This window comes from Pristis pectinata, chromosome 3 (assembly GCF_009764475.1).
Source record: "Pristis pectinata isolate sPriPec2 chromosome 3, sPriPec2.1.pri, whole genome shotgun sequence".
NCBI lineage: Eukaryota > Metazoa > Chordata > Chondrichthyes > Rhinopristiformes > Pristidae > Pristis > Pristis pectinata.
The window spans coordinates 11,208,784-11,221,758 of record NC_067407.1 but is presented as its reverse complement, the minus strand read 5'-3'; the positions used below and the strand labels follow the sequence as shown (position 1 = coordinate 11,221,758).

The 12,975-nt window shown below is 40.9% G+C and overlaps 1 protein-coding gene across 1 annotated transcript in view; it reads right to left on the bottom strand.

Annotated features, from left to right (window-relative positions):
- Positions 1-5,725: 5,725 nt before the first annotated feature.
- Positions 5,726-12,975, bottom strand: part of hs2st1a (heparan sulfate 2-O-sulfotransferase 1a) — a 140,355-nt gene continuing 133,105 nt past the window's right edge. The window contains exons 6-7 of the mRNA XM_052012576.1: positions 11,866-12,023; positions 5,726-8,570 (exon numbers count right to left, since the gene is read on the bottom strand). Coding sequence (XP_051868536.1) covers positions 8,344-8,570; positions 11,866-12,023 — 385 coding nt within the window. The 3' untranslated portion in view covers positions 5,726-8,343. The remainder of the gene's footprint in view (positions 8,571-11,865; positions 12,024-12,975) is intronic.

The window sequence follows — 12,975 nt, the reverse complement described above, 5'->3', positions numbered from 1 at the left end:
GGACTGGAGGGTTTGAGTTATAAGGAGGAATTGGATAGGCCGGGACTGTTTTCCCGGGAACAAAAGGAGGCTGAGGGATAACCTTTATAACTTTACAATTCTCATCCATCAAATTCCATAGAACCAAATTCTCCTTTGTCTTATTCCATATCCCTGCAACTTATTCTCCTTTGCACGTCCATGAACTCCCCTTCAATTCTTTTTCTGCTCGTCTACATGAAGGGGTAATTTATGGTAGACAACCACCTGCACTTCTTTAGAATGTGGGAGGAAGCCTGCATAGACAGCACCTGAAGTTAAGGTTGAATCCGGGTTCCTGGAGCTGTGAGGCAGCAGCGTTAACTGCTGCACCACTGAGACCACACTATGCTGTGAGGAACCCTTTCACTGTGACAACTGGAGGAAACCATTCAGATGCCCTCCAGCTCCTACACCCTTCAACACCTACATATTGTTGTGTTGTGGCTAGTACTTTCTTTATTGCAGAGAAGAATCAAAAAGAAACAAAAATGATGGAGCTAAGGGAATGTACATATAGAAGGGCATTGTGCACTTGTTGAAATTTAGTCATGAAGACCTTTGCTCTGTAGTCAGGTTTGACCACACACTTCCTTCTCTCGAAGGGATGAAATAGCAGCGATTTATTTTCTCTTATCAAAGTTACTCAATACATACAGAAACAAAGCCTTTCAAAAGTTAAGTTTGTACAAAAAAGTTAGTGCATTAAACAGAAGACCAATTGTACAAAATCTTATCAATCTCAGAAATTCTTATGGCAAACAAGTATTCCTGTTACAGTAAAATGACATTTTGGAGTCAGCCATGGATTAGTACATAACAATCTACCTCTAAATCAGAAAGTTGCAGGTTCATGTCCCACTTTAGTCACTCAAGCTCAAGAAATCCAGACCACTGTACGGTAATGATGCAGACCGATGCTACAGAGCAGAAACATTACCCACAGTGTGTTTGTCCTCAAAGGATCACATGACTTTAAGTGGGAACTTACTGTTCACAAATTGGTGCTCATTTTACTACATTACAACAGTAATTACAGAGATGTACTTCATTGACTGCAAATCCCTTCAGGATGTCCTGAGGGTAGCTGTTAATTAGATAAAATAAGCAGACATTTTTGGTGTGATATTTGATGTAAAAAAAGTGGCCAGAAAGGCACAAGAACACTACTGTGGGAGAGAAAAGGCAATAAAGGTTATTTAAATAAAAGACTGAGAATTATAAACATGAGGCATTGAGCAGCTGAGTGCCAGCGTAAGGCAAAAAGCACAGGAGTCTCAGATAAGTCAGACAAGTATAGGTGACGGAATTTTGGATGAGCTTGCAAAGCACGAAGTACGGAAAGTTGATTGGATGGGTATTAAGGTGGTGGAGACTGGAGCTGAGGATGACACCAGATGAACCAAGGCAAGGATGGAAATAGGTGATTTCATGGAGGTGGCAGCAATTGGCCTCTGTGAGGACGAGGAGGGGAAGGAGGACATAGGTCAGAATCTCAACTCAGGATCATACAGGCATTGATCGAGCAATCTGGTCAAGTACGGAAGAATGGCTGGGAAGGAGGCTGGAATTTGGGATAAGGATATGTCCCAAAAAAGGCATCAGTTCAGCCTTCTAATATTTAACTGGAAGAAATGGAAACTTTGAAATATCAACCAAGCATTTGATTATGATGTAAAGGTTCGAGGAAGGTGGTGAAAAGTTTGAGCTGGGTGTAGCCATTGTATATCAGGGAGCTCAGTTCATGAAGGTGAAGAGGACAAAACCAAGGCCTTTTGCTGGCAGACTCCAGAGGTAACATTACAGGCGGGAGAGAAAGCCAGTACTGAAACTCTTCTGACTACAACGGAACATGCTGGAAACAAGAAAAAAAACATGAGTAGGAAGAGGGAGCTTTCCTGGATAATCACAAGAACACAAAACAGGAGTAGTAGTAGACCACTCTGTCCTTCATACCTGCCCCACCTTTCAATACGATTATGTCCAAGTTGCCTCAGGCCTCAACACCTCTTCTGTGCCAATACCCCGTAGCCCTGCATTTCACAATCCTTCAAACAAAATATTTAACTCCCCTTTAAATGTCCCCAGTGATTCTGGCCTCCGCTTATCCCTAGTGGAGAATTCCAGAGATTCACCACCCTCTGTGAGAAGAGGTTCTTGTGCACCTCAATTTTAAATGGCCATCTTTTATACATATATATTTGTTCAAGATGCTCCCACTAGTGGAAATATTTTAACATCTACCTTGTCATATCCTCTCAGCTTCTTATATGATTCAATAAGATCACCCCTCATTCTCCTAAGCTCCAAAGAATGCAGATCCAACTAGCTGCTCGTGATAAGACAACCCTCTCATCTCCCAAGTAGCTTAGTGAATCTCTTTTGGACTGCGTCTAATGATTTCCATAAACAAGGGGACCAAAACTGCACAATGCTCCAGTGTGGCCTCCTGTACAATGGTAATGATACTTGCCTATTTCTAAACTCTAACTCCCTTATGATACATGCTAATATGCTATTGGCCTAATTGCTTGCTGCACCTGCCTGCTAACTCTTTGAGATTCATGCAAAAATGCACCTTGATCCTTCTGTACGTCTCTCATTTGCAGTCTCTCTCCATTTAGATAATAGTCTGCATTTTGATTCCTCCAACTGGTGCATTAAACTCAGTTTGCCAAGTTTTGACCCAGTCACTTACCCTATCTATATCCTGTTCCAAGTATCCTCATTGCGACACATCCTCCCACTTATTTTCATGCCAGTGATAAACTTGGATGCCTTGTTTTCTGCCCTCTCCTCCAGGTCATTAATATAAATAGTAAGTGAGGGCCAAGCAATAATATTTGGGGCACTCAAATATTAGTCCTTGATTAGTTACATTCTTCCAGCCTGAAAAAGATCTCAAGAGATTTAAGATGTCATAATTAGGGAATGATGAGGCAATGAATAAATTTGAAGCAAATGTTGACAATTTAAATTTGAGGCTTCGAGGGACTGAGAGCCACGTCAGGGAGATAAAACAGCAGCGATGCAAGACATTAAAAAAATCAGAAAAGTCTTTAAAATTGATATTTCCTTGACTATCAGAAGTAGGCCAAGAAAACATATGGTCTACATTTATATCATCTTTTTTCCAAGATGTAATCGCTGCCGCAGCTAGTACACCAGGTATCTCTTGAAAATGTGCAGAATCAGCATTCACTGCACCAGCTTAATTGGAAAGATTCAAACATTAAGCCACATGAGGGATGTGCTTGGATTTGGGAGTTACAACATGCTTAAGGACCAGAGAGATTTGAGATCAGGCTTGGTCAGGGAAGCTGGGAAGAGGGCAGGATGGCTGTTTTGAAAGGGAATGGTACACAGACTGAAGAGGGAAAACATTTGTAATGTTGATCACACAAGAGACTGCAGATGCTGGAATCTGGAGCAACACACAAAGCGCTGGAGGAACTCAGCAGGTCAGGCAGTATTTATGGAGGGAAATGGACAGCCGACGTTTCATGTCGAGACCCTTCTTCTGGACTGAAAGATAAAGGGGAGGTAGCCAGTATATTAAGGTGGAGGGAAGGGGTAGAGCAAGAGCTGGCTGGCGATAGGTGGATCAGGGTGAGGAAGGTGATTGGTAGATGGAGGAGGGGGGAAGAGTGGGAATGGCGTCAGAAGCTGGGAGGTGATAGGTGGAATTAACAAAGGGCTGAAGATGGTGGAATCTGATAGGAGAAGCAGGTAGACCATGGAATAAATGGAGGGAGGTGGGCAGGGGAACCAGTGGGGGAGTGTGTGGGTGATGAGACAGGTGGACAGGGTGGGGGGGGGGGGTGAAAGAGATATGGCGATGGGGATCAGGTGGATCAGGAGGAGAGAGAAAAGAGGAAAAGGAACAGAGGGGAAGCAGTTACCAGAAGTTGGAAAATTTAATGTTCATGCCACCAGGTTGCAGACTACCCAAGTGGGATATGAGGAGCTATCCCTCTAATTTGTGTTTGGTCTCAACTTGGCAGTGGAGGAGGCCGAGGACAGACATGGGAATAGGAAGGAGAATTTCCATGGCTAATGTTAGCCAGTATGGAAGGGAAGTTAGCCGTTCAGGTTAAAGGGAATGCAATCGAGGCATTTGAAGCTGGGTCCAACGCCTCATGAAATATTAGACGGCACAAATGGATTTGGGACAGCCAGAGAAAGAAGTGGGTAGAAGACTACGGCGGGTTTGGGATGCTAGACAAATGTGAGGGGAAGCATTTGTTGTTGAAATGGAGGTGGCAGAGGGGAAAGGCTGAAGGATATAGTTGTTGGTGGATGGAAGACTTAGGGGTGACACCTTTAATTCTCAGGGTGATCTTGGAGCTTTGGTCAGTTGGAGCAAGGCCAACTCATACATGTGGTCCATCCAGATCTGGTGATGGAAGGCTAAACCACAAATATCAGCATCCCCTCGGACTTGGCCTGTTTTTCTATGTTGTTTTCACAGGATTTTTAATGTTTACTTGAATTGTCAGAATGGGCAGACAATAGTTCTGTGATGGTAACATTTCCTCAACACAAAAATAAGTTTAGAAACAGTGGCTGCAACTATATATTTGTATAGTGTCATCCACAAACGTAGGATTGTTAAAGTGCCATAGAATCAATGAAGTACTTTTGAAAAGCATTCACTATTATAATATAGAAATAACCAATGGATTTTTTCTGCTTGCTCACTTTGAGGGGGATGCACATTCAGGACCCACATGAAAGGCAAACAGTACTGAGGCTTGCTGCACTGTCAGAGGTACCGTCACTTAGATAGCACATGAAACCAAAATCTCACAAGCCCTTTCAGATGGATGTAAAAAAATCCCAAGCCACAATTTCAAACGAGATTCAGGGAGATTTTGCTGGTGTCTTGGCCAGGAATCAATCCCCTGAGCCTCATTTGCCATTAAAATGATGGCGAATCTGAGAGTAACCTCAAATGCACATAGAGTTATACAGCACAGGAAACAGACCCTTTGGCCCAACTCATCCATCCTGACCAAGTTGCCTAACTGAGTGAGTCCCATATCCCTCTAAACCTTTCCTATCCATTCCCATCTATCCCAGGTAAACTTGCACGTCTCGTTCATCAAGAATCTACTTACATCTGTGTTAAAAATATTCAAATATTCTATTTCCACCACCCTCTGAGAAAGAGGATCCCAAAGAAAAAATATCCTTTATACTTAAACAGTCACCCCTAATTCCAGATTCTCCCACATGAGCAAACATCCTCTCCACATTCACCCTGTCAAGATTCCTCAGAATTTCATATTCCCTATATTATAGTCCAAAGTTGTTTTATTCACGACTCAGTACTCTGGGACTTCTAGCTCTGAAAGTCGTTATATAAATGCAAGTCAAAGACAACATACTGACCTGTCTTAACAGCATCATAGTGTTTTTCATCTAGATTCCAGAATCTGCAGTCCTTTGTTTCTTTAGACCCCTGTCTTACCTCCATCTTCCTGACCATCTTCCCTCAGTCCTGATGCAGTATCCTGACCCAAAATGTCACTGCTTGACCCACTGAGTTCCTCCAGCATTGTTTTTTTTGCAACATATTTGTTAAACACTTACAAAAAAAAAGTAATAGTTCTGTAAATATTATTCAAAAACATCTTTGGAAGCTCTTCTGAAGCTACAGCGTTATGGGGGTGCTTACTATGGTGCATATAAAATACAATGCAAATATTTCAAATAGGTTTATTTATTAGAGAGCATTTGCATCAGAAAAACTGAAAAGCTACAACCAAAAAGCCTCACCAAGGAGAAAACAGAACAATTATCACTAACTGATTCTACACAAAATGTCAAGACATTGGTATTGTTTATGATGCTCAAATGAAGTCAAAATGTACACTTTTTACAACATGGATCGTGATGAGGAAGGCACTATTCTGCTGCTTGTGTTTTAAACAGTTATATAGAATACAATCCATATTTTCCCAGTATTTACATTCTGTACCTTATCTATTCATGCCTTCAGTTCCAACACTATGCTCCTTGCAAGATGGGCACAATGCTGGGAATAACACCAATCATACACTGGAACATAAGTTTAACTCCACCTCTAAATATACAGCAAACATCTAAAAGCTTAAAATTCTAACACCAAATATTGAGAACCCCAAACCAGATATGTATGAAATTTGAAACTTATTTAGTAGTGGTTAATGCTGAGTACCCCACTCTTCCATATTCTTCTAAGTGTGCAGGGATTACAGCTGCTGAAAGATCAGTAGTTCCATAACAGAGATAATATAATAAAGTTTTTAAATTCAACATGTGACCCTTTAGCTGAATGCACAGGAGAGTCGTTTCAGCATTAAGAAAAATTTCAAGTTCAATCTTGGCAATACAGAAAGTACAATTTTCCCGTCCCCACACTGACTTTGAAAATACATTGAACGTTAGCCCATCATATTCAAATAATCCATTTCCTTAATCTACTTTTATCCTAATGATTTGGTAAACATCTGAGAGATTTTCCCTGCATTATAGGGCTGGCTATTCTTACAGCAGATGTGTTGCAGTAGGTGAAGAAGCTATTACTAATCTGACACCCTTAAATTCGGCCTCATTTACACTCTCCACCCCCATTACCAGATAGATGGCATGAAATAAGGCTAGGGAAGCAAGTCTATTTTCATGCCTTCGTCCTGCTGACCCACAGGAACATGGGTGAAAATACACCAGCTAAAGTGGCAGAACAACCATCAAGGTCACTGAAGGATTTTTTGGGAACTGGGGGCATGAAGCATGGTTATGGCCATGGCTTCCAATCCTCTGCCCTCCCACTGCTGCAAGGTTTGATGCGGGATCAATCATGGCTATGTCAATAAAACGGTACTTCAGTCTATAAGATTTTATGATAACTCTGGAAGCTTCTGGCACATTTATCATTTGCCACCCATTTTCCCGAAGCTGCATTGAGTAGCCACTACTGTACATGATTTTCTGGTTTATAATGGCAAACTCCTGCTACACAGCAACATCAAGAGCCCATTCTGAAAATATGATTAACCCCAACCATGAAGACCAGGACGGATCACAGTGGGACTTGGTGAGTAAATTTCCCAACCCTCGTGACCACTGATGGCTTTACCACCCAATGGAAAATACGCCCCAGTGAGTCCAATGAACAGTTTTAGCTATAACTTTTAAAACAAAAAGGCCTATTTATCTTGGAGGCTAGAATGTTTTCAATAGAAACAAAATGCAAAGAAACTAGTGAAGTTATCTGCAAAAGAAAAATGTTCCTCTATCACAGATCCCATTATGTGCAGGGATTGGGATGGAGATATTCAATTGGCAGCATGCAGTTATAAGGCTAAATACAAGGAATCTCTCTTTTGTGAAATTCAGCAGCACAATGCCCCTCTGAAAACATAGCAAGCCTATAGGATAAATCATTTCATTTCTGATAAAAGTGCAATTAAAATGTATTTAGAAATGCAATACACTACTCTGCATAACCTTTTTAAATGGAGTTGGAAACAACATTAAAAACCTACCAATACTGTCTAAACCAATAGGTAATTTCGGCACAACCAGATTCTTAACAGTTTAAGGTCATTCTTCACTGGGGAAACTCCTTTAGTTTCTAACTGCAGGTGCATGCAACCAGAAGTGCTACACAAAGCACCCAAGATGGCTTCCCTGTAACTGCTAAGTCTCTGAGGTGCACGTTTTGCTCTTGATCTTTGTAATATATTTTGCATGATACAAATAACTGAGGAAAATTTTAGTCTACAAATTGAAATTTACACAAAAAGTACCTAACAAAAGGATGTACAGCATGTTGGATGTGACGTTTTCAATTACACACCTGTAACAAAAATGGTGCAAAATAAATACTTCAAACCTTTTGTAACCTTTTGGTCCAAACACAGAAAATGTGCAATATGTACAGCACTTTATCGTTTATCTTACTTTGAAATTACAATACTTTTGAAACACTTTATAAAGCATCCTAGTAAAAATAGTTCTACAGGTAAAAGTTTAGAAGACACAGGAACCCCTAAAACATACCACAATTTGATTAGTAATCATGACAGAATGCCATCTACACATTTGGGACACTGTGTAAATGATTTTGCTTGCTCATTTGTCCATTGATTCATGTAATTCTTGGCATTAACCCTTTGCAGACTAGTGTCTCACAGCAGATTTTGATACAAACTGCAGAGTTTCCTTTCCAGGACTATTGGGGAGAATAAATCATTGGGCTGTTTTTCAAGATTACAACTGATTCAGCAGAAAGACGTTTCTTGATGCAGTTTTTCAGGTCATTATAGTAAAAACTGTTCAATTTATTTTCGGATAGATTTTTTCAAACAAGAAGTTCTGGGTAAGGAGGTAAAGTTCACCATCTTTTTCTCTCACTGCATGAGCTCTAATAAACTGAAATTGTTCCAGAGCAAACTCGTAGAACTCATTTTCCATTTTCCAGATCTCAGATAGCTGCAGTTTAGCTATGGTTTCTTTAGTCGGCGTTTTCTTCTCTGCTGTTTTCCTAAGATGAGATTTCTTTCCTGATTGAAAGGCAAAGCAAAAAAAGGACAACATAAGAGCAACATAATTATTTACCAATATGTAATACAATGATCAACTCTGTAGGTTATACAGTAAAAGCTTTGCTAACCAGCACACTAATAAATGGAGCAGCCAGGTCAGTAGAGAGGCATTGATGAGCAGGTGGCCAGGCCAGGCCAAAGCAGCAGCAGTGCTGAGCATGTGGCCGGGTCAACTCCTGATTAACTAGCTTTTTTAATTAACAGTTGCCTGTCAAGTCCAGCAGATGTCGGGTAACAGTGCTTTTACTGTAGTAACCTATACTTCACTTAGAAAATTACAGATTAGTTGAAGCAGAAATCACCATCAATGAAGGAATATTACAACAGTTTTGTAAATATACTTTTAGACAAAATAGCAGTACAAATCTTATAGAAATTAGTAATTTCTATGATTTTTCCCTTCTAGTTTTCCCTCAGATTCTGTTCTATTTTCAGCAAAGGGAGCTGGAAAAAGCACCACAGGAAATGGCCCAACTCCAGCGCACTCAATTGTCCATTCTTGGTTTGTGATGTTTAAACCAAACAATGTTAACTTAAGAGCACAAACAATTGCTAAGAGATTAGATCTGCTACTAACTCACATAATTTTTAAACAAATGTATAGAAACGGCCTTCATCTGCTTTTCCTTTGATGCCCCTCTTTTGCCAGAGTAGTCTGGCTAGAACGCTGCTTTAACACTTTATGGTGATGCCACTAAATGTAATGCCACTGAGATAGGAGATTTAAGTCTGTGGATCATCCACGTAAAAGCAGGTTGGCAGGTACAAATTTTGCCTGTTTAGGGTGAAGTACCGGAAGACTGGTGGGTGGCTAATGTGCCATTATTTAAGAAGGGATGCAAGGACAAGCCAGGGAACAACAGGCTTGTCCTTGCATCCTGACATTAGTGGAAGAAAAGTTACAGGACAGGATCCTAAGAGACAGGATCTAACTGCATTTGGAAAGGCCAGAACAGATTAAGGATAGTCAGCATGGCTTCGCACACGGAAAATCGTGTTTGAGTGTCTTTGAAGAGGTGATCAAGAAGATTTTTGAGGGCAGAGCAGTAGATGTCATCTGCATATAGTAAGGCCTTGACAAGGTGAGACCACGAGATCCAGGGTGAGCGAGCCAATTAGATACAAAATTGGCTTGGTGAAAGGAGTAAGAGGGTGTTTTTTCAGATTGGAGGCCTGTGCCCAGTGGTGTGCCACAGGGATCGGCGCTGGGTCCCTGCTGTTTGTCACATATGTTAATGATTTGAATGAGAATGTAGGTGGCATGATTAGTAAGTTTGCAGATGACACCAAAACTGTGTTGTGGGCAATGAAGAAGGTGTCTAGGTTACAACAGGATTTAGATCAACTGGGAAACTGGGCAAAGAAAGACAGATGGAATTCAACTCAGACAAGTGCGAAGTGACACATTTTGGGAAGTTAACCCAGGGCAGGACATATGCAGTGAATGTCAGGGCCCTAAGAATGCTGCAGAACAGAGGGGATACAAGTACATTGTTCCCTGAAAGTGGTGACAAAAATAGGCAAGGTGGTGAAGAAGGCATACTGCATGCTTGCCTTCATTTGATGGGGCATGGAGTGCAAGAGTGGTAAGTCATGTTACTGTGGTAGTAGACATTGGTAAGACTACACCCAGAATATTGTGTGCAATTCTAGTTGGACATACCATAGGAAGGATGTGATTAAGTTAGAGAAGGTGTAGAAAAGTTTCACATGGACGTTGCTAGGACTGGAGGGCGTCGTAGAGGAAAAGAGTTACAGAGCAAGGAAACAGGCCCTTCGGCCCAAAACTGTCCATGCTGACCAAGATGTCTATACAAGCTAGTCCCATTTGCCTGTGTTTGGCCCACATCCCTCTAAACCTTTTCTATCCACGTACCTGTCTAAATGCCTTTTAAACATTGTAAGTGTACCTGCCTCTACAGCTCCTTCAGGCAGCTCGTTCCATACACCTATCATCCTCTGTATGAAAAATATTGCCCTTCGGGTCCCTTTCAAATCTTTCCCCTCTTACCTTAAACCCATGTCCTCTAGTTTTAGACTGCCCTACCCTGATAAAAGACTTTGACCATCTACCTTATCTATGCTCCTCATGAATTTTTAAACCTCTATAAGGTCCCACCTCAGCCTCCTACGCTTCAGGGAAAAAAGCTTCAGCCCAGTGAGTGTCTCCTTATAACTCTAGCCCTCCAGTTCTGGTAACATCCTTGTGAATCTTTGCTGCACCCTTTCTAGCTTAATGACATCCTTCCTATTGCTGGGTGACCAGAACTGCGCGCACTACTCCAGATGTGGTCTCACCAACGACTTGTACAGTTGCAACATGATATCGCAATCCTGTACTCAATGTCCTGACAGATGAAGGCAAGTGTGCCAAATGCCTTCTTCACCACCCAAGCTTGAATTATAAGGCGAGACTGGATAGGCTGGCGATGTTTTCTCTGGAACAATGGAGGCTGAGGGATGACATTATAGAGATATATAAAGTCATGAGGGTCATAGACAAGGTGGATGATCACAGTCTTTTTCCCAGGTTAGGGTAATTTAAAACTAGAGGGCATAGGGCTGAAGTGAGAGGGGAAAGATTTAAAGGGGACCTGAGGGGCAAGGTTTTCCCACACAGAGGCTGGTGGGTATAATGGAATGAGCTGCCAGAGGAAGTGGTAAAAGTGGGTACAATTACAATGCTTAAAAGGCATTTGGACAGCTTCATGAATAGGAAAGGTTTAGCACGATACAGGAGAGTTAGGCCAAAGGGCCTATTTCTGTGCTGTATAACAATGACTCATGGTTATAACTCTTCTCATGGAAGATCCAGTTCAATTACATCCCTAGAAACCTGCCCCAGAAATAAAATGGGGAATATTACAGATCAGTAGCTCCAACTTCCATTCCACTCTACTTTTTAAAACGCATCTATTTTTCATGATAGGACTTAAAGGGAAAATAAAAAAAACACTGGAAATCCAAAACAAAAACAGAAATTGGTAGAAAAACTCAGTTCAGGCAGCATCTATAGAAAGAGAAACATTTAATGTTCCACGTCAAAGCACCTTAATCAGAACTGAGAAAGAGAGAAAACAAGTTAACTAAGTTTTACCAGCATTTTCTGTTTTTCATTTACGACTCAGGGAAATTGAACCTAACTCATGACTTTAAATATATCCAAAGCAGAGCATTTAAATATAGAATTAAAATGTGAATATTTTGTATTAACAAGAGATCATATCTATGCACAAATCATTTTCCGACTAACCTGTGCGGTACAATTCTGTTGCTCCTCTAAAGAAGCGTGGCAAGACTGCCTCCAGGAGCATTATAAAGTCTTCCAATTCCTCAGTTACCCCGACGAGGAGATACTCGTTAACAAGGTTGTATTTGGCTTGCTCCAAAGCCCATTTGCTTCCAACATTCCTATAATGACAAAGAGTAATGATCGTTGGTAGGCTACAGACAGTAGAAGGATTTCTGCAGATCCTCACCCACTTTAATTGCAACTAGAACAGGACAGGTAATTAATCTCATGCTTTGCTGTCACTGTGTTACAATCTTATTAAAAACAGTGGTGTTTAGGAAATAGGTCACAGGTGCCACTCTTTTCACCAAGGCAAATAACAAGCTTTATTTGCAGCCTTAGACCTTCAAGCCAGGTAGGTTTACTGACACTCTACCAAATGCTGTTACTGATCACCAGGGAGTCTGTATTCTGTACTGTTCTCTGTCAGCTGGTCATTAGCAGGGTCAGTAGAAAAACATAGGCACATTCTGCAGATTTACAATCAGAATATATCCCACGGAGAACTGCAATTCCTCAGTTTTCAAATAAAATGCAAATTATATCCGAATGTACTTTGGAGTTGCACAAAACCTGGTCAAACTAAAAATATAGAGATTCTTGGCTAGAAGCAAAATTATATTAAAAAGGGAACTCTCTCAATGTGGACATCTCTGCAAAAATAGCCGCTGGCACAGAAGTCCCAGCTGCTGCTACTACTATTGGTATGATCAGCCAGTGATATCCCCATGGATGACTACTGACTAAATTTTTGGCTGTACTCAAGATGTGAAATCACACACAATTGCAGTACATGTTAAAAACACTTTAAAAAGGCAATGACCAGTGAAGTTGAATCCCTTCTGGATTTGACCAGTAAGTTTTGTTTTAAAGCTGATATTTAATGATGGCCACAAGCAATTTACTGTTATGCTAGGACTTTAGCTGGTCTACAGTTTTCTGCAGAGTCAAAAGCTTAAATAATGAAGCCCATTTTAGCCTTCATTTTCATAAAACTGAATTTCTACTAAATGAATCATACATCTGCATTATTTTACAACTGCAAATCTGATCAGAACCCAGCTGTTAAGT